General features: G+C 42.1%; 1 protein-coding gene across 1 annotated transcript in view; it reads left to right on the top strand.

The window, feature by feature from the left end:
* RNASEH2B (ribonuclease H2 subunit B) overlaps positions 1-23,162 on the top strand; it is a 51,434-nt gene that overhangs the window by 15,470 nt on the left and 12,802 nt on the right. The window contains exons 4-8 of the mRNA XM_082244382.1: positions 1,986-2,062; positions 2,578-2,695; positions 5,706-5,770; positions 12,348-12,453; positions 21,999-22,080. Of these exons, the coding sequence (XP_082100508.1) occupies positions 1,986-2,062; positions 2,578-2,695; positions 5,706-5,770; positions 12,348-12,453; positions 21,999-22,080 (448 nt within the window). The remainder of the gene's footprint in view (positions 1-1,985; positions 2,063-2,577; positions 2,696-5,705; positions 5,771-12,347; positions 12,454-21,998; positions 22,081-23,162) is intronic.

Below are 23,162 nucleotides of genomic sequence, written 5' to 3'. Positions count from 1 at the left end.
GGCTTAAGTGGTTAAGAACCATCCATTTTTTTTTTCTCCACTCCCTCACCCTCCACATTATTTTAACCAAGCAGTATCCTTGGATAACTAAAATGAAACCCTTTGGGTTCAAACGCATATTAGGCTGTCTGCATAATTTGCTATGTGGGCTGTAGTCAGTTAAAGTATATACAGATTTTCTCTCATGCCACATTTAGCATTACCAATTTTTTTTTTTTTTTTTTATCTGGAACATATCACACGTCTTTTCCTTCTCTTGGCTCCTGTTCATCTATTTATATTTTAGACCTTTTGTACAGATTTAACAAATTCAGTGCAGTTTGCAGTTGAACTATTTGTATGAATCCCAGTTTCCAGTGGAACTAATGCACCTACAAATGTTTTACACGCATGCAAACATTACAACACGTTACTCAGCACACAAAGGCTAAGTATACGTGATCTGATGTGCATGATATTTATTTTTTAGAAAATTGTAGTTGCCCTAGGGCAGAAAGGACAGTGATGGCAAGGACAAGTAGAACTGCATCAGAATCCCAACAATTCACAAAACAGGAGACCAAGGGCACCACTATCTAATCCTACATCAGCAAGGATCGGTGCAAGGGGAAAAACAATTCTAATTCATACACAATGCCTGGAGAACATTTAGGTCAAAGCAATCAATTAGAAGCAGGTATTAGCACTATAGTTCCCAGAGTCCTGCTATTGATATTCAGCAGGTATTAGCACTACAAGTCCCAGTGTCTTGGTATCGGCATACAGCAGGCATTCTCACAAGGTCCATTGGCTACTGCCGCTATCTGCAGCGATAGAGGAAGAGCAGTTGACCTGAGATAAATACAGATATTGTCCTCCGCACGGCTATCAGAGAAGTGCAATTGCTGTTTTATGTGTAGGTCGTCCTAAAATCAACAGAGAGCCCTACTTGAACTCTGGTTTTCTACTGACCCTCGGCAAGAAAGTTTCCAGTACCCTTCAGCCAAGAGCTCCTTCATGTCTATCACTGGAGCATATTCTGAGGATTCTCTTTTTTTTCTAAAGCAGCATACTAGTAGGTTTATAAATCAACATTCTTATGGAAATTCACAGTATGTTCGATGACTTAATGAATGACTTTCGAAAGTACTTCAAAATTGAGTTTGCTTTTAACAGTCAATTTTGAAACGAAGATACTTGCTGCATGAAAACCATATAGACTTAGACATTTTCCATTCTGCTTCTTCAAATTTTCTTGTCATTGCAGTAGTAATTAAAAAATTGTCTGTTCTTAAAAAGAAAAATTTAGAATTAAAGTGGTAGCAAACTGCAGTTGGAAGGAGGGGGAGAAAAAAAAAATTCCCCTGCATGGCAATGTCATAATGGACTAGTATGCAATCACATACTAGCAAATTATGAGACACTTACCTTAAAACAAAGCCCTCCAGCGGCGCACTGTCACCACAGAGAGGGCTTCCATCTTCATCCAGTCTTCCTTCCAGGTACGCGGCCTCGGGCTACACGAGTGGCTGTGCGCCATAATGTCACTCCTGCGCATGTGCGCACAAGCTGCCGGCGTGGGCTTCAGACGCATGTGTGAACGTCAACGGCTGCATGCACTCTGAATATCTTTTAAACCGTGCAAATTCAGGATATATTCACAGTACTTACAGGTAAATCCTATTATAGGCGTACATGTAGGAACAAGTGGTAAAACGGAGTTTACTACCACATTAAACTCCTACTAGTGTATGGCCAGCTTTTGCACGGGTCTGTTTAGCAATCATAGACCAGATCCCAAATTCCCTGTGCCGAGGGATCTCCCTATTTATTCCCTGGGTGCAACCTACTGGGGAACCTCGTCTCTAATCCCCCCCTCCGTAGTTGATTGAACTTCAAAATATTACTGATACTACTTTACAATTGCATGCTAAAAATTGCAAACTAATGAGATAATAACATAGGTTGGATTGTCTCAAAACCATTTTCATGTTACTTTGTTCTAGATGGCAGGTTACTATATGCAACCCCAGTGGATCCTTTGTTTTTGGTGATATACTACCTAATAAAGGCAGACAAGGAGGTATGTATAGTAGTATTTGTATACACAAGTAAACAAGAGCTATACAAGTCAGTATGTATGTGTCAGTGATAAGCATGTGATCGGACACCCAAAACTATCAGCCTGCTTAGCCTGTTACTGTTTACTCACAAGTATTCTATTTAAAATGTTTTGATGCATTTTCTATACACACCCGAAAGGAAGTGCATACCTTTTTGCCTAAAATATTTTGCTTCTTATAATAGCTCTGTCATGAGTGTTATGCAAATAACAAAGTCAGTTACGTAATTGAGCTCCACCCATTTCTGATTCATGACTGGAAAAATATAAACTAGAACTTTTAGTTGATGGATAGCTTGCACAATAGTTCAACAGTCCCAGATTTGAGAGCTAGCCATTGTTAGGGGTGATGACTTTCAGTCCGCTAGTTTAGAAGCTGGATAAACAAATTCCCCCCCCCTCCAGTGCGCCCTTTTATATCTATTATTATATGTCTGCATTCTCATTATTGATACTTTTCAGTTTTTGTCTTTTAGCAAGGAAAATTTCAACCAGCGGAACAGATTGTGGTAGATGAAGAATTTCCATCTTGTAACTTGTTGCTGAAGTGCACTCAAGTAGAGAAGTCCCTCCATCATGTGACAGAAGAAAAAGGTGCACTTTTCTTATATTTCTTGTGAAATTGTGTTGGCATTACATATCGGAATAGGCGTTTGGAAAGCAAGCATTCACTTTTCCAAAATATCTTTGCCTTTTCAAGAACATGTGTCTGTGTTTAAAATGGGACTACAGGTCCTTGTTTAGACAGACTCCACATATTATCATTCATGAATACTTCCATGTGTAGCACTAAACCCTGGAGGGTTGCTGGTTAATGGGTGTTCTTCAGCACTATCGTGACCCTGTGAACCGTCCAGCCCACCTGACACCCTAGGTTCAGACATAGTGTATACACCTTTAAGGAACACACTGACACAGTATAAATTGGCTTTAAGTTCTGGAAGCTGGTCAGGCCTCGTGCAGTAGGCCGCAATCTGCTGTCACACACACACACTCTCAGCAGGCTGATGTGCACGCTGTGGGTTCCAGGAGCAAGAGAGCCTCCAATCTGTGCAGCAGATAGTTATAACCCCTCCCATGATGCTCCACTCCCCCTTTGCTTCCTGGGAAGGTCATTTCCTGAGCAATCCAGGCACATGATTAGCACTCTGTAAAAGACTACAGCTCCCACAATGCCAATCTTCCATCTCTTGCAAGATGACGATCCCATCTAAATCCAGCATTAAAGGGGAACAAAAACGATTCCAACCAACAAAAGATAAGTCTGCACACATAAACATGGTAGTCCGGACCCGGCTACACATGTGAATTTTGCTTTCTCTGAACCTTCATTGGCATTTCCTGGCCATTTTTCATCTTTGGCTTCCGCTCAACCAACAAATTAAATTCAAAATACTAACAACGTCTTACAAAGCAATCCACAACTTAGCCCCCCAGCTACATCACCAGCCTTTTCTCAAAATACCGACCTTATCGCTCTCTTCGTTTCTCTCAAAACCCCCTGCTCTCTAGCTCCTTCGTCACCTCCTCCTATAGTCGCCTCCAGGACTTTCCCAGAGCCTCCTCAATCCTATGGAACTCCTTACTCCAATCTGTCTATCTCCTACTCTCTTTCTAACTTCCTATAAAAAAAAAAAAAATCAAACTTTTTGAATAGCTTCAAGCGAAGCTTCAGAGAAACCACTATCTATACCATTGAATGTATACAATATACGGACATTGTTAAAGCCCATCTCTGGGCTCTTTCCCACCCATTTAAAATTTAAAAAAATAGAATCACACAGCCACGGGGATCTTCAGTACCTCCAGAGGACCCAGCAAATGTGAATTTTCCACTTTACCAGAGAAGGAGCATCCTGCTTGTAGAATAACCCCACTCTTTACTACAAAAGAAGATCACTCAGGACCCAGTATGTCCTGTGACCACAGATTTAGGTAAGTATTTGGGCCATTTCGTTTTTAAAGCTGAACTTTGGGAAGAGTAAAAACCCTCCCTTGCAGTTGAACTACGCTCACACTGCAAGTGTTAAATACTTGTTTATGCCTAAGAGACAGAAGTAGCACTTTTACTTATCTGAATCTTGCTGCCCTGTGCCCCGGCGCTGGGACTGTTCATCAGCCCTGCATTGGTTATGATGACGTCCAAGAGTGGAGGGACAGGAGTCTTCTGGGACTGGTTAAAAATAAAGTGTAGAGGAGTCAGCTGGAGTGGAGGATTGGGTAAGTAAAAGTGCTTTTCCAAGTCCCCTAGACATGAACAGTTAACCCTTGCAGTGTTGGCACGGACCCACAGCAAGGGAGCATTTTTACTTTGCCTGAAGCTCAGCTTTAAAATCTAAATGCAGAATTGGCTGCAGGAGGTGGGGGATTAGCTTAAACCTATTGTAGTATTTTTTATTTCCCTTTTAACAAGTCTTGTGATTAAATCCATCTGCCTTATGTGACTCCAGTGCCTGAAGCACGTTAGATTGGAAGTACTCTGCAGATGTATTTCCCTCTTATCATTCTCACCTGAAATATTTTCTGTGAAGGGGATTGTAGAGCAACCTTCAATTACTTGTTTGCCTTAAGTTGTGCTTTGAAGGGCACCTGGCATTCCGTGCTTGCCTTAAAACTTTACAGATCTTAAACATGCAGCAAATGAAAGAAAAGTGGAGAGAAAATAGTGAATTATTTGTTATACAGTATTTGTTCTGTGATCAGCACGATGGCTTGGTATCTATCAATATCACCAGGAGTGGTCTGCAATAGCAGGTCAGGTTTGCCTTAAAGCCCCGTACACACGCACAGATTGTTGGCCGTAAATTTTCGGCCAATGTCCGATCGGCCGATTGTCGGCTTGTTAGTATGATGCTTCCGACAACCGACTGCGACTTTTCGGCCGAACAAAATCTGGTGTGCATGCTATAAAATTTTTGTTGGCCGTCAACAGAACGGCCGATTGTTCCTCAGTCAGTACAGATTTCGGCCGACAAAAGTCAGATGAGCAAGACTGGGCATGCTCAGAGAAGAAAAAAACACGAAAAGTAGACCAGAACATGACATCACTTCTGCAGTTGGTTGTTGACCGACAAAATTTGTGTGCAGTCTAGAGCACATTTCAACCAACACAACAACACTGGACAAAAGACGGCCGATCGGTCGGCCAAAAATCGGTGCGTGTGTACGAGGCTTAAGTCTTGTGATGGTCTAAAAAGCACATAATGATCCTGCAGAACAAAAAGTATATATGTATCAGAATGAGGCCTCATGCACACTGAGCCTTTGCTCAGCTCCTCTGAATGCCTTTTCTCCTGGTACGAGAAACGTTGCTTAAAAACATGGTAAAAGCCGCATATTGCACACACCCATTCATTTGTTCTGCCCATTAGAGTGCATTATTGCACCTAGCATTTATGCATATTCTGCATTCTTTGTTTTCTTCCCAAAAGCTCCTCTCCTGTGCTGGTAATGTGGTAATGGTGTTTTATTTTTTTCCTTTTTTTTTTTTTTTTGTGTAAACATTGTGTTTTAAGGGCATAAACAAAGCAAAATGCATGTAAAAGCTCAATGTGCATGATTCTTAATTCAAAAATAATTTTTGTCTTTGCATTTTTATCCCTAGAAATTGGCAGCAAGAAGTTTTATAAATACAGCAAAGAAAAAACTTTAGCATGGCTTAAGAAAAAGGTGACTTTTTTTTTTTTTTCTCGTTCACATTTTACCGTTATCATGAGTGCAGTTTCATTTTGGTGAGGTTCCTCTACTGACTAGGTTACATTTCCAGTAATGTTTCTGTTCCATGTGAGCTTTGGGTGGACGCTATTTAATTCATTTTTAATATTTAAAGCAAACTCGTCCATCTATCCATCCATGTCTCCATGCTTTATTTTGCTGAGAAATCACTTTGAAAACACCCGCTAGCATTTATGGCTGTGGCTATCTTGGGTAAGGTAGATTCATGTAGCATTTACTTCTTGGAATCCATAAACCCCTAGCTCAGGCATGCAGACAAGAGGGTGTGCTTAAAAAAAATCCTCTCCCCGTCCCCCCCCCCCCCCCCCCTCCTGAAGACTCCTGGAGTGCATGACAAAAGTTTAACCACTTTCAGACCGGAGGATTTTCCCCCGTAATGACCAGGCCCTATTTTTTGCTAATCGGCACTGCGTTACTTTAAGGGACAATTGCGCGGTCGTGCGACGCTGTACCTAAATAAAATTGACGTCCTTTCTTTCCCACAAATAGAGATTTCGTTTGGTGGTATTTGATCACCTGTGCGATTTTTTTTTTTTTTTTTTTTTTTTTTTTTTTTTTTTTTTTTTTTTTTTTTTCCGCGCTATAAATAAAAAAAATAGCGACAATTTTGCAAAAAACAATATTTTTCACATTCTGCTATATGACATTCCCAAAAAAAAATTAAAAATCAAAATGTTTTAACATTTTAGGCCAACTTTTTTTTCTGCTACATATTTTTTGTAAAAAAAATCGCTATAAGTGTATTTTGATTGGTTTGCGCAAAAGTTATTACGTCTACTAACTACGGGAAAGAGTTATGTCATTTTTTTATTGTGTGTGTGTGTGTGTTGTGTTTACTAGTAATGGCGGTGATCTGCTATTTTATTTATTTATTTTTTGTGTGGGACTGCTACATTGCGGCGGACATATCGGACCCCTAACTGACATTTTTGACACTTTTGGGGAGTACCAGTGACATTACTACAATAATCAGTGCTAAAAATATGCACGGTTACTGTAATAATGACACTGGCAGGGAAGGGGTTACCATTGTTAGTGATCAAGGGCTTAAATATAAGCCTAGGGGAGTGATTCTAACTGTGGGGGTTGGACTTGTGAGATGATCACAGAGACATGCGAACCTATATAGCAGGATCACATAGCCTCTGTGATCATCAGAAGGAGAAGAACGGACGGCTGTGTTTACATCAGCCGTCCGTCCTTCTCTGTCACCGGGGAGAGATCGCAGGTGTCAGGCGGCAATCGGAGCCGCCTGGCACCCGCACTGGCTTCCCCGCTGACGATCGGGGGCGGGAGCGCGCCGGCGTCTGCACACGCTCGCCCCCTAGCTCCTCCCAGGCAGATGACATTTATTAACATGATTCTGCCTGGGACTGCCACTTTGCCGTCGTAAATATAAAGTAAGCGGTCGGCAAGTGGTTAAAGTAAATGTGATCTACTTTCCTATCTGTTTACTAATGCTAGCAGCATAAGGATTAAAAATAGTCAATGTCAGTGGAGAGGATTAGGTTCTGCTTTAATCATTGGGTTTACCCCTTTTGAAGAACATGGTGAAATGTTGTGAAAGGGGTCACCTAAAAGGGGTTTTGTAAAGATATTGTGTTCAACCCCTTTCAATATTAAGTTATTTAATATAGACCATTTGTTTTCTGTAGGCTGCTGTTGCCCTTATTAAACCCTATCCGTTCACGCTATAGCTGAAAGACATCTACAGCATGGGCTTAAAATGCCAGGAGGGCATCTATGGATGTCATTCCGGTGCTCATGCTGCCCCCGCACTCCCAGCTATCGGTGTGAGGGGAAAAAAGAAGAAAGCGGTTAACTGGCTTTTGTTACAGGGACATCGGTCCCCGCAGTGCTGCTAATTGGTGCCATCTATTTGTGCCCATCCGTACTGCTAATCAGTGCCACCTCATTAGTGCCCATCTGCGCAGCCTCATCAGCACACATCAGTGAAGGAAAAAAATTACCTGTTTGCAAAATTTTGTAACAAACTATAAAAAAAATGTTTGCTTGTTGAGCAAAAATTGTAAAAACCCAATGGTGAATAATTACCACCAAAAGAAAGCTCTATTTGTGTGAAAAAAAATATATAAAAATGTCACGTGTACAGCGTTGCATGACCACGCAATTCGAAAATTGGGGCTATCTTAAGGTTTGTTCTTTTTGTTGAACTTCGGGTGTACAACCTCAGTTTGAGCTTCCAGCAGTTAAGAGAGAGACCCTCTCTTCTAACTTCTAATTAATGCACTTGCAAACTTTTGGTCTGTGGACTCTCGCATATTAATACTTTTATCAGTGACCTTATTTTACATGCTTTAGTATTTTTTTCCTGTTGGAGGGAAGCTGCTGAAGGGGCAGATTGTTTCCTGGCTGCACTAACACATCTATTGCTGTAGACATTAATGCATAGGCCTACCTGAAGTGTAATTCTTGTATCCTTGTAGCTCTACTTCAATAACGGGTATTAATGTTTGGCACTATAATTTTATTTGTAGTATGTTTACGAAAAATAGTGCAAAAATCCATAGTGATAGTCAGCTGTAGTCTTCTAAGTCCCTCTATTTTGGTTTTTCAGTCTTTGGAGCGATTTTTTATTTTTTTTTAAACAATTAGAGACTACCTACTTAGATTTGTAAAATGTAGGCTATTTTAGGTGTTTAAATCTGTTCAATTGCCAAATTTGTTAATTTTGGTGCTGGCATTATTAGAATGGTTGAATGTGCTGGTAATTTTGTTTCTTCCAGCAGTCACTGATATAAAGCTCATGCACACGTTCATAAAATCGCAGGAAAAATACTGCTTTAAAAGCAATCCGATATTATCCAATAGTACAAGCATGACATTTTTTCTCATATGATACCAGATCGTACGATTTTCATTTAATCAGCACAGTTGTTCAAAAATACAATACAATATGTGGGTTTCCTCTGGGAACTCCGGTTTCCTCCTGCACTCCAAAGTCATGCTGGTAGGTTAATTGAATCCTGTCTAAATTGGCTCTAGTATGTGTATATAAACTGAACAATATTATAAACGCAACACTTTGTTTTTGCCCCCATTTTTCATGAGCTGAACTCAAAGATCTAAGACTTTTTTTTCTATGTACACAAAAGGCTTATTTCTCTCAAATATTCACAAATCTGGCTATATCTGTGTTAGTGAGCACTTCTCCTTTGCCGAGATAACCATCCACCTCACAGGTGTGGCATATCAAGATGCTGATTAGACAGCATGATTATTGCACAGGTGTGCCTTAGGCTGGGCACAATAAAAGGCCGCACTAAGGCCTCTTTCACACATGCTGTCCGTTTGTCCGTTTTTCATCCATCCGTTGACGGATGAAAAATGGACATCAATGCATCTCTATGTAAAAACGGATGACAACTGATGATCATCAGTTAACATCCGTTTTCATCCACTTCCGTCAATGTCCGTTTTTTTGAACGGATGAATGCCCTATTTTTCATCCGTCAAAAAAACGGATCGGACGAAAAACGGATGACAACGGATGAAAAACGGATGTCAACTGATGACAATGGATGAAAAACTGATGTCAACTGATGACAGCGGATGAAAAACGGACGACAACGGATGAAAAACGGATGACAACTGATGAAAAACGGATGAAAAACGGATGACAACTGATGAAAAACGGATGAAAAACTGATGAAAAACGGATGAAAAACTGATACATTTGACGTGACTGAACTGATGAACTGAACGGACTGTATGTGTGAAAGGGGCCTAATGCTGCGGCCATACGCTATACGAAAAGTCGTTCAAACTCCTTTTCGAAAAGCGAACACCTGGCCGTGAGAGCAGATGATCGTGCCATCATGTAATGCCTCATTTTGATCAATCGTTCAATGGACATAAATGAATCCATTTTTCTTTAGTTTTGTCACATATGTCTAGTGCAGACAGTTTGGGCGAGAAATACATTAACCTTTCAATTAATCGTTCGGCAGATTTTTCAGCTCAGAAAAGTTAAAACTGATTTTCTATTTGTGCCCATTATCTGGAAGAAAAATGAACGAACGGACCAAATGACACATTTTTTTTTTAAACAATTTTTTCGTCTAGTGTATGTATGGCCAGCATTAAACCTGCAGTTTTACTGTGTCTGGTATGACCACCATTTGCCTCACACAGTGCACACATCTCCTTCGCATAGAGTTGATCAGGTTGGTGATTGTGGTCTGTGGAATGTTGGTCCACGCCTCTTCAATGGCTGTGCGAATTTGCTGGATATTGGCAGGACCTGGAACACGCTGTTGTATACGCTGATCCAGACCATCCAAAACATGCTTAATGGGTGACATGTCTGGTGAGTATGCTGGCCATGCAAGAACTGGGATGTTTTCAGCTTCCAGGAATTGTGTACAGATCCTTGAAACATGGGCCGTGCATTATCATGCTGCAACATGAGGTGATGGTTATGGATGAATGGCACAACAATGAGCCTCAGGATCTCGCCACCGTATCTCTTCATTCAAATGCCATCAATAAAATGCACCTGTGTTCATGGTCTGTAACATACACCTGCCCATACCATAACCCCACTGCCACCATGGGCCACTCCATCCACAATGTTGACATCAGCAAACCGTTCACCCACACAATGCCATACACGCTGTCTGCCATCTGCCCTGTACAGTGAAAACTGGGATTAATCCGTGAAGAGAACACCTCTCAAGTGCCAGATGCCATGGAATGTGATCATTTGCCCACTCAAGTCAGTTACCACAAACTGCAGTCAGGTCGAAGCCCAGATAAGGATGACGAGCATGCAGATGAGCTTTCCTGAGACGGTTTCTGACAGTTTGTGCAGAAATTCTTTGGTTATGCAAACCGATTGTTGCAGCAGCTGTCCGGGTGGCTGGTCTCAGATGATCTTGGAGGTGAAGATGCTGGATTTGGAATTCCTGGGCTGGTGTGGTTACATGTGGTCTGTGGTTGTGAGGCCGGTTGGATGTACTGCCAAATTCTCTAAAATGCCATTGGAGACAGCTTATGGTAGATAAATGAGCATTCAATTCACAGGCAACAGCTCTGGTGGACATGCCTGCAGTCAGCATGCCAATTGCTCCCTTTAAAACTTGCGACATCTGTGGCATTGTGCTGTGTGATAAAGCTGCACATTTTAGACTGGCCTTTTGTGGCCAGCCTAAGGCACACCTGTGCAATGATCATGCTGTCTAATCAGCATCTTGATATGCCACACCTGTGAGGTGGATGGATTATCTCGGCAAAGAAGTGCTCACTAACACAGATTTAGACAGATTTGTGATCAATATTTGAGAGAAATAGGCCTTTTGTGTGCATAGAAAAAGTCTTAGATCTTTGGGTTCAGCTCATGAAAAATGGGGGTAAAAACAAAAGTGTTGCATTTTATAATTTTGTTCAGTGTATGAATGCGAGTTAGGGACCTTAGATTGTAAGCTCCTTAAGGGTAGGGACTGATGTAAACGTACAATGTATATATGTAAAGTTCTGTGTAAATTGACAGCGCTATAGAAGCCCTGGAAATAAATACATACGCTCTAAACAAATACAAAACTCAGTGAAATGGCATCCATAGAAACCTAAATTATGGGGCTAATATGTGCAAATTCATAACCATGCTCAGTAAATTTGTGCCTAAACAATACTTCTGTATTACATAATACATCAGTGTATTTGTGATTCAACTCATTGCCTCCACACCATCCCTGTTTGTCCAATGCATGCCACACATAACCAGAGAATATTGACTCCTTGAATTAAGAGTCAAAAAATGCCCAAGATGTCACCTGGTAGGTAAGCACCCAGTATCAATCTTCCAGGATGTCCGTCTCTTATTTGCCACTCCAGGTAATCTCTTGCCCAGTTTATTTAGTGGACAAATGAAGTGGAATGAGACAAGCCTCTCATAGTGAAAGCATCATATTTATTTAAAGGGGGGGAAAAAAAATAATCCGATGCACTTGCATAACAATGTCTGTCTGGCTTTGAGGCACTGACTGAAAGCAAACATAAAGCTGGTATATTACAAACAAAATACACTATTTAAATGAAAAAACACAAAAAGATAAAGTGAGTCCTTCAATAAATATATTTCGTTCACCATATATTTGTGTCCATGTCCATACAAAATGTTGCAATATCTTCCTGTGCAGTCGTGCTCTAAATACGCTATACACTGCAATTCCTGTCAGACTTACAAATGCCTTCCCCTTCTGCATATGACCCAATTATATTTTAGGTCCAATGCCCATTCCCTTTTAAACCAGGGTCAGTATAACCACAACTGGTCTCCCTCCCAGCAATCGCCAACTACTCCATGGGAAATTGTTTCACTCAAGGCTCATCTATGATGGTCTTTACTGCCATAAAAGCTGTCGTAGATGAGCCTTGAGTAAAAACTTTTCCCATTTTTTTTTTTTTTTTTATATTTAAAAGAAAGAAAAAAAAAAAAAACCCTGGATCTTTATACTGTTAAAATGTTGCTTGTGTGCCTTTTTTATAGGTTGACCAGACTGTCAAAGTTTTAAAGAACAATGATGTGTGTGTGGGTGGAGGAGTTCAGTCTGCCAGTTTTGTTCGGATCAAGCAGGAATCTGATGTAAAAGAAGGTAAAAACCCCAATTTTAAAAAAATATATCTTTATTACTCTGACAGCTGCATTCGAGTGTCGTGTTGTGGGTTTTGTTTTTTACATGTACTATAAACAGAGGGGTCCTTACTGTGCTGGTAGAGAATCGATTTGTTTCCTATTGACCATAACTTACATCACCTGTCAAGCAAGTTTTCACCATGCTAGAAGAGGTTTGTTGAAATCCTGTGTACAGCTAGTGAATGGTGGATGTGAAGGCAGAAGTTTGTTTTTTTCTTAATGCAGTTAAGATTTAAAAAAAATAAAACTTCTGTGCAGCAGTCCCCCTCTGCCCCCTAATACTTACCTTAGCCTATCTCGATCCAGCGATGTTGCACGTGAGACTCGGCTGTCCAGGACTCCCCTCCGCCCCCCCCATTGGTTGAGACACAGCAGCAGGTGCCATTGGCTCCCGCTGCTGTCAGTGGAAGTCAGTGAGCCAATGAGGAGAGAGGGGGTGGGGGTTAGCCACGGCTTTGTATATGAAGGGACACATGGAGCTTCGGCTTGGGTGCCCCTATAGCAAGCTGCTTTCTGTGGGGGCAGGAGGGAGGGACCGGGAGCGCCGAGGGGGATTGGGGCTGCTCTGTGCAAAACCACTGCACAGAGCAGGTAAGTATTTACATGTTTGTTATTTTTAAACAAAAAAAAAAACTTAGACCTTTTTAGTATCACTTTAATTTCTGCAATATAAAATACATTTTGTTGAAGCTTTCTGTTAAAATATGTTTAAAAGAAAGTTATTCAACAATTTTCTAATTTCAAGCTCTAAAGAACTCTGAGTTCATGTGCTATTGACACACCTTTGTTTTACACCCTCTCTAGAAATTTTAGGTCATGTTTGAGTTGAACTGGTGAAATTCTTCTCATCTGGCAGATTGCTGGAGCATGCTGGGAGCAGGAGAGGTGTATTCTATATATTTCAGCTTGTCCCCCCATATGTCTATCGTTAAAGTAGATTTAGGAAGCCTTTTACACCGGAGAATTCACAGGAAATGTTTGTTTATTTCCTTGGCACGCTATCTCTTGAGGTTTTGCATTTTAAAATTCTAACTCTAAATGAATAGTCTGATTTACTCTGTTCAAATAAAATACAGCGCTTATCCTTAAGAAGTATAGATTGGTGTAAACTTTTAAATACAGGAGTCTCTACTTTCTCTGAAAAAGGGGTTAGATGCAAAATCTTACATTATAAAATAGTAGTTAGTGGAATGGCAAGAGCCAAGGAGTCATTGAGGGAGGGGGTGCTCGAGCCCAAATTGGGTGTGCTTCCCTCATGAGTTTGCATTATGAAATGCCAATTGGTGATTTTAAAGTACAACTAAAGACTCCTTTTAAAACAAGTACCAAATCCAGTTTTGTGATTCACAAGCCTGATAAATTAATTTACCTCCCTGACAAAGCCAAATCCTCCCTTTGTCTCCTTCACTCCCCTTCAGACACTGCAGCTCACAGTGGGAAGGTTTCAGCCAAAGACACAGTGCTGTCAATCCAGAAAGCCGTTGGCAGGACTAGGTGTGGTTGGGTGACCATGCTGATTGCCACACCCCCACATCCCACTGTAATGCAAGCCGGCACATTTAACAGCTTCTGGACCACCCCACACAGATATACTGCAGAAGGTTGGCCCTCCTGTGCGAAAGCATGTACCTGTATGTGATTTCATGCACTGGGTCTGGTGTGTGTGGCTGTGATTGGATACAGCGGGAGCCAATCAGCGGGCCTGATGTTCGCCGGCACCGAGCGATCTTTCTCAGGAGAGGCAGAACAGCAGTCAGCCTATGTAAGCAAGGCAGACTGCCGTTCTGTGAGAGGGGAAAATGGAGATTTTGTGCTTCTGCTAAGCAGGAACACCGATCTGTCTCCCCCCCCCCCCCCTAGTCAAAGCATCCCCCACACAGTTAGTTAGAAAGCACTCCCTGGGAGTACATTTAACCCTTTGATCGCCCCTAATAACCCCTTCCCTGCCATTGTCGGTACAGTGACAGTGCATTTTTTTTGGTGTAGTGCACAGTGGATTTGCCTTTAGTAAATCAATCCAATCGTTTTTATCTGGCACCGCTCTTTTAAAAGTCCCATGGGCTAATTCATTCTTTTTTTTGGTTCTACAAAGTATTAAGGATTGAGTCCTGCCTTGGTCTGAGCATATGTGTCCTTTTCTTCTTTCATTGTGTTTATAGAAGTGGGTTTTTATGCTGATTGGAAAGAAACATTTTTTAACTTTAATAATTAAAAAAAAAAAAAAAAAAAATCCTCATTTATGATTCCAGACTGTTCACATTTAAGCTTGGTTCTTCAGCTCATTGTAAGGATCCTTTCCTGAAGCAATGATAATCCCTACCCTGACACAGATTCTACTCTTTTAGGCTGCTTAAACTGGAATGTTTTCGTATTTATAATAAAACTCAGATTTGATAAGTGTAAGCGAGTGTTTGGTTTAACCCCATTCTTATTTATGAAATTTTGGCAGATTGTCTTTGGGACTTGGCAGCCGAAGATAACAAGTCTGAGGCCTTCTTGCTGACTAAACATTTGTGATCTCCGCAGCATAGCTGATGGTGTTTTTGATGTAAAACTCTCAACTGTGCATGCCTGCCCCTGTGAATCAGTGTTCTGCCTGATAGTGGCTACATACTGTAGTTCTTATGCAGACATCACTGACAAAGCCAGTGGCGAAGAACCAAGTAGGTTACCAATGTCATTGTCATGTCATGTAAGGGGAAACGTACCAGTTTCTTGCTGATCTATGCACCTGGATTCGGTATTATTTTGAATTTGCCCCCTTCCTCCAATAGGAATGCTTATCCTCTGTGCAAATATATTCACAATAAGGAGAGGGGACAAAGGGATATTTGTCTATGGGTGTAAGATGGTGGACTCTCTGTATTGTAATAAACTTATAAAAAAAATATATATATATATATAACAGGTTATAATTATCAAAAAAGGGGACAAAGGAAAGCCCACAAACATTTAAAATCATGTATATTTTGAGAGCAATTAGACTTGGTATAGGATGTACCGCATGGAGCTGGCCTACATGTTTCTCAGTACAGACCGCCTCCTCAGGGCATCATTCTCCATATCATTTTTTTTTTTTTTTTAATTTTTATTCATTTTTTAATACAATAATACATAAAATAACAAACAAAACAAAAATACAAAACACATCCCCTGTTTGGCCCCGTTCACACTGGGGCGACGCTACTTGCCGGGGCGACCTCATAGGTCGCAGCGCGCTGCTCGCACCGCGACCTCGGAGCGGCCGGCACGGACTTCATAACATTGTAGTCTATGCAGGTCGCTCCGGGTCGCCCCAAAGAAGCTCCGTACCCTTTTTCTAAGTCGGAGCGACTTGTGTCGCTCCTATTAGAATGGGTCCGCAGCTTCTCTATGGAAGGCGACCTGTCAGGCGACCAGGTCGCCTGACAGGTCGCCCCAGTGTGAACGGGGACTTCTCCAGCTAGTAAATTACACAAACGCAAATGAAAAAATATCAGTGATTTTCACACCTGCTCCAATACAACAATTGTGCAATGTTATCATAAATAGTGTTACCCCTAAAACACGCAAAAAAATAAAAAAAATCCACATGTGTTCCAAAACTTCAATTGTCTCCGTATCTAGTACATACAAACAAAGCAAACATAATACATATTCACAAAACACTAACTATATAGTAAAGTGGAATAAAATAAACATTGCCCTGTCCCATGGCATGGAGAGACAGACACACAAAAAAAATTTAGAGGGGGGGAATAAAAATACTCCATAAAGTAGCATCAGGTGTGTTCAGGCTAATGGGAGACCTCCAGCCCACAAACTGTCTTGCTGGCCTCATGCATAAATGTGGAACAGCATGGGGTGCACTGTGTCAGGTAGTATATATGCTCTATATAGAAGGACATCTACAACAGCAAGCACAGATTAATCTGTTTGGTGGTGAATTGGCGCAAGAAGAGGTCTCAAAAAAAAAGTCTGGTCCTGGGGAGGGGGAGAAGGGAAACACCAGGGGTGGGGGGACCCCCAAACAGTTCAGGGGGTAGCTGTCCACTGTAGCGGCTGCCGGTGGAAGAGACAGAAGAGATCTCTGGGGGGAGACAAGAGTGAAGACAGCGCAGCGCCTTCTAAGTGCAGCAAGACATTTATTGAAGTATGTGCAGCAGTATTACACTCACATTTAGTCGGTGAATAAGATGCAGTTTGTCAAGTAATGTTGATCATCAGGAGCATCACTGGAGCAGGTCCTGGTGGTGGAGGCAGTGGATCCCGGTGAGAGCGGCAGGGGGTTCCTCCGTGTGTACAGGGATGGCCTCGGTGGTGTCCGTGGGCTCCTCGTCAACTGGTGGAACGCTGGCACTCGTGGGTCCTGGGATCCTGGAGTCACTCCTGGCGGTGATGCGGGATGCTACGGCGACGCGTTATCGGAGCATGCGCTCCTTCCTCAGGCCGTGGATGCACCATGTTTGGACAGGGCATTTATGCAGTGATAAGGACGGTGGCTCAGGGGAGGCAAAAAGCATGGCTTGAAAGTCTGCAATAGGTGGAATATAGGTGTTTGGCCACTAGGTGGGGTGTGTGGGTACACAAACTGATGTGGTTAAAGGCATGGGGAGGGGAATAACAGACCATGTGGGAAACAATAGTGTAATAGGACCGTAGTTGAAAACTAAAAATGGGAGGGGGTTTTGTTTTGGGGGTTTTTTTCACTGGGAGGGATGGAGATGACAAGGGAGGGGGGGGGTTTTGGGGGGATTATGTGTATAAGTGTCATGGATATGTGTTGCTGTGTGTATGGTGCTATGGGATAAGAATAGGGTACATGGTTTGGGCACGGGGACATATTGGGGGGGGGGGGGGGGGAGGACATGTTGGGTGTTGGGGGGATTAATCTGTGACTCCTAAATATCATAAATCTGTGAATCTTAAAGACTCCTCAATTTACCGATCAATAGATTGAAGACAGACAAAAACAGACAGGCCTGCTAGGTAGATAAAACATCCAAATTGGAACTAACCTGAGTGAGGTGGGCTGCAGGAATACTGGCAAAGAGGCCAATTCCTCCAACATTTTCACAAAATCAAAGGGGTTCATGATAAGAGTTCTCTCTCGATTTTATAAAAAATAAACCTTTTAGAATAGCACCCATCAGAATCGGACCCTTCTAATAAATTGAATAATACCTCACTCGTGGTCTTACCCAGAAGGCCATCCCAGATTGGATTATGTCCACATTCCCCCAGAAACAGTAATACATGAAGGCGATAAAAGGCAAGAGGTATATCTGGGTCTCCTGAGGATCCGTACACCAGCAAGTAATCCCTTAAATTGTGGATAAGGACGGCCTCTAGGGAGCTGGACAGATCTCTCTCCTGGCAAATTAACTAGAAGAGCAACTATATAGAATACCCTTGACCAGGGAGCTACGTTATGGCGTCTTGCTGGCTTGGAATAATGGCTGTTACGAAGGGGTCTGACTAAGGGCATAAGTGACCTACGATCCCGTCCATTACCGCCCGAAGGCAGAAATGACATCAGATTGCCAAATTGGAAATGCCTTCCAACTCCATCCCGTAGCAACAGGGAAGTGCAACGCGCAACAATGCGCGCCACAAAGGGTACAGCATGCCCAAAAAAGTAAAAGCAAGAGCCGGTCATAGATGGATCCCAACCCACATCCAGTGGCACAGGCATAAAAATGAGGGGGGGGGGGGGGGACAACCTCAGATGAGACAGACAAAGATAAAAATTCCCAGTTCAATTTGCTAACCAGTTTGCTTACCAACCAAATTAACCTGTCTAACAGTTTTGCGTCAAAACAGGGGTTTAGTTGGCACACATTTGCAAAGGCATGTGTAAGCTGTAGGAGTACTCCACGGCACCCTGTATTACCTGCAGTCCTAGTTGTAAATATATGTGAGTCTTCACAATGGAAGCACATGCAAGCTAATGGATAGATAGGGGACAGGTGAACCTGGAGGTGGTCCAACCCTCCTAAATGTACTTGGGGGCATAATGGATGCCCAGCCAATGGTACAACAGCAAAGGCATCCAGTATGTCCAATCACCAATGGACAACCTCAGACCCCTCAATGTCTATATAGCCGAACCAATACATCAATGAGGGCCAATCCCAACATAACAAACCAACAGCATGTCCAAAAATATATAAGGGGCACCTCAAATCGTCAACAGCCAAAAACACATGCCAGAGCATACTGCACATCCACTATAGATAACTGATATTCATCATCAAAAAGATATACTAAAAAGAATAAGGCATATGTTTTAATAGACATTTACCCCAAATAAATCTGATTGGAGCCAAAAGAGACCTAGCATGAACATAGCCTTTTTTATTTTCCTTGGTCGTCTGTCCCATTCATCTCAAAAGGTGTACAATCTGTACATACATTAACTGGTTATAGTATCCTAAATGTGTCATCCAACACACACAGATGTATGTTGGTGTGATGTCAGGCCTCTAAAAATGGGGCATAGCTGATAAACCCATTTAGGCCAGGGGGTTGGTTGGCCCTTAGGGTAAAAAGCCATCATGATTCTGTATGTAAGATGGAATTATCGAAATGACCACCTGTATCCTGTCAATATCCATAAACCGAAGTGTCTCTAAACTAAACATGGCAATCCCTGACATGCCTTGTAATTGGTTAAATAGATACCGCTCCAGGTGTCCTCTCTCCAATATACAGCTCCGCCCTGCAAGTCTGGGTGCTGGCTCTGCCTTGTGTCGCAAGTAAAGCAAAAAAAGTCCTGGATGGCAGCACTCCAGGTGCAACACCTTTTTATTGTGTATAAAAAAAACTCATACAGAAACGTGGAGATCAAGTACAGCAGCAATGACAGCTGATGCGTTTCACACCATAGTCTGGTACTTAATCATAGCCCTTGCAATCGGGCTCTCAGGGATGCCATCCCGAATGTCATCGACCTGTTCCTTGATGTGTTGCCAAAACATGCGTTTGGTTTTACCCCCATAGAAGGCAACAAACCTGCTTTTCAGTAGGTAAACGATGCCTTTTGTTTCAGTTAGCAACATTTTTGGGCCTTATGCTAACTGATCCTAATATCAGAGGGTCCCTTGACAATAGTCGCAATAGCCACATTGGAAAGTGCCCTTCGGGCGTGATCCCTGATGTCTGTCAAAATAACTGGACGTAAGACTCCCCTAATGAAAGATTCTTCGTGAAAGTGATCTGTGGACTGGGCTCAACAAAGTGTTTGATAGTGCTATCCTGCATAAGAAAATGTCAGTGCCTCTACAGGATCACTCTGATATCATCACTTTGTTAAATTTCATAATTGGCCTCATTTTAAAAGCCTCAGACTGGTGTTCACCCTGAAATAATAAAAGCTTGCGTAGACTCTTGAATGCTTTTTTTATATGCCCGTATCCTCTCTTGAGGAACCTCTCCTCAATGAATCTGCCTGTACCTTTTAAAATCCTTATCACTGCTGCAGCATCTTCGGATACGTAGGAATTTCCCCACTGGTATCCCTTTACTCCAATGTCTAGGACGTGCAGCATGCAGCAGGGAATTCCCCGCTGTGGGCTCTCTATATAAATTTGTGGCAATATCACCATCAGGGTGTTTGATGATCATCAGATCCAAAAAACGTAATGTGTTAGAACCAACATTGAGTATAAACCGTAAATCCTGCTGATGGGTTAAGGACCTTCTTTGGCCCTGTCCAGCTGTCCTAGAGTAACTGCCTGTCTCCGGGAATCTCTTCCATGCTCTTGAGACTGTGGTGGGAGACACCGCAAAACCTTCTGGCAATGGCACGTATTGATGTGCCATCCTGGTTGCCTATGCAACCTCCTATAGCGGGGGTAGTGAATTAAAAATCAAGGAGGTCCGGTCACTAAAATTTTCTTCCGGGCCGAGGTCCTAATTACAAGTCTGAGCCATGAAAGATTGTATGTGTCAACTTTCCTTTTTTTGGCACAGCCACGCTTTCTGGCGCTATTCTTACTGTTTTTCTCCACACACTCTGATAATACCCTGTAAATGTAAATGTCCCCATAAGTGTTCCCCCTTACATCAGGTGCCCCTACCAGAGTAATTCTTTACATTGTGTGCCCCCATAAATCAGTTACCACTGTCAAGGTACCCCATTTTATCCCTTATAGCAGGTGTCCCCATAAGAGTGCCCACTTGCATCAGGTTTTTTCATCAGAATGCCCCTTCACCTCAGGTGTCCCCATCAGAATGCCCCTTCACATCAGGTGTCCCCGTCAGAGTAACCCCCACTAATGTGCCCATCGGTGTGCTCGCGGTCAGTAGGAGTGAGTCGGGAGCTGTGAAATAACGAGCAGCAGGGGGCGGGGCACACAAGTGACATCACGCCTTACCTTGCGGCCCGGCTGGGAGCCACAATATAGTCAGCAGCAGGGGGTGGGGCGCACACGCGACGTCATTGGTTCCTGGGACGCCCAGCAACCAATGACTGCGGACTGTAGATGTGGCACTTTTGACCGGCGGCCTGACGGTCCGGAGAGGAGCGTCACTCGGTCCGTGTTTGGACCACGGGCCGCCATTTAAAAAAAAAAACAATCAGAAAAGTTGAGTAGGGGAAAATAATTTTTAGTGGCCTCCACCTGTAAAACCATTTTGTTTTGGAGGTAGTCTCATTGTTGCCCATCTAGTGCCTCTTTTGTTAATTTCTTTAACACCAAAGCAGCTGCAACTGATTAACAACCCCTGCTACTTAACTGACCAGATCAATATCCCAGGAGTTTTTGACTTGATGCTAAACTGAGTGTTCCTTTTTTTTTTTTTTAACATTCTAGATGAGTCATATCCTTCAAATATGTGGGTAAACTCTCCACGTGGGGACGCAAATAGTCATCCACCAATATACTCAATATACTAGCCCTAGATGTCAAACCCTTAATACCCGAAACAATGGGTCGGCCCAGGGGGTTGTAAAGGGGTTCATCGGTTTTCAGAAACGCATAAAATATAGGCATAACTGGATAAGCGATGATCAAGAAATCCCTGGTGTCTTTGGATATAATCTGTTGTCTGAAAGCTCTATCCGCTATTCTACAGAATACCTCCTGAAAGTGGGTGATGGGTTATGGGGAGATTTTTTATATTATCCTGGACTGGATAGGATATTTTCACACATCCTCGCGTAAAAATCTTGCAAATATAATCTTTTATTGCTGTTGTCATATCATCTGCCATATCATCTTCTGAACATGGGGATATACATACATTTTAATGAATCAAAATGCTGTACTTGTGTTATAACCTGAAGCACACTGCACAGGCTACAATCAGATTGTACAATCTCCTTTAGCTCTACCAACAAGTTTCTAGTGCATGGCCTGTCTGATAGGACAGGTAGGTCATGCAAAGTACATGGCTTTGGTACATATAAAGTTGCTGGTACAGAGATTGTATGTTAAGATTGTAGTGTGTATGATGTACTTTAGGCACTGTACTAATGTGAACCTTGTTTTTCAACCTCTTAAACCTTTTTTTGTTACACAGAGGACTACCTCCGGTATGCTCATGGCCTCTTATCAGATTATATACCAGAAGTACTCCAATCTGAGCTGTCCCAGTATCTAAAGTAAGTTTTATACCCTACTTTACCTCCTTTTTTGATTTTTACAATATAGTTTAGTGCTAGATCAGGGTTAGCAATCTTCATGTAGTCAAGACCAAAATTGCAGGATATCATCATAGGCTCGCTCTGGACATCCTTCTGCTCACTTTACCTGTGCTTCCTCGATGCTCCTTCCTCCTCCGCAGCCAGCACTGAAATGACTGATATCTGCGACCCAAGAGATCAGTGACATCGCTGCCCCTGTTATAAGACAGTGCTTGGGAGGAGATCACATGCTTCTACATTCCCAGTGGTGCCGGGTATTGTGGGCATCTGCAGTGGAGGAACAAGTGGTTTGCTAGTAGGGAGAGTATATGGGGGTTGAGGGGATGGCCTTTGCAGAGGCGCTTTCACGTTACTTGGGCAAGGTGACGGTGGTTTTTTAAGTAGTCAAAAACTAGTATGCCATCAAAGTTACAGCAAAACTTTCCAGTAAAGGCTTTCATAATCCGGTTAACAATAGGAGACAAGGTTATGAGTATGTTGTTGTTCTTTTTGGTCTTTCTGTTTTGCATCTAATGGAATGCTGGAAAGCCATAACCCATGCAGCAGGGTGCATATATTCTGTCTTCAGGCTTTATGGATAGCAAAGTGAAGAATTTAAACAAAAGGGGGGATCAGCATGAGTAGTCTGTGACATTCTGAGGCTGATTCACTAATAAATTGCGAATATTCACACAATAAATTGCTTTAGGACTTGTTTAAGTTCCTGAGTCCTGTAGTAAATCAGCCCCATCATAGATGGGATATATATATATATATATATATATATATAATATATTTTAGGGCTGGGCGATTTTGCCTAAAAAAAAAAAAAAAAATCTTTGATTTTTTTAAAGAGAAATTCGAGTTTCGATTCGATTTTCGATTTTTTTTTTTTCCCAATGCACTTAAAAAATTACTGCAGACATCAGATATAGTGTCAAAAGTGCAACTTTATTGCCATTTTAACTCCTCAAGAGTTAAAATGCGTAGAATTTTTTGACTGTTGTTTTTTTAATAGACTACTTGACATTAGACAGTAAAAGAAGATGCGGGGGCGTCGC

This window comes from Pelophylax lessonae (assembly GCF_965119305.1).
Source record: "Pelophylax lessonae genome assembly, chromosome: 2".
Classification (NCBI taxonomy): Eukaryota; Metazoa; Chordata; class Amphibia; order Anura; family Ranidae; genus Pelophylax; species Pelophylax lessonae.
Note: the sequence above shows the minus strand (reverse complement) of the source record. Positions and strands in the feature narration are given on the sequence as shown.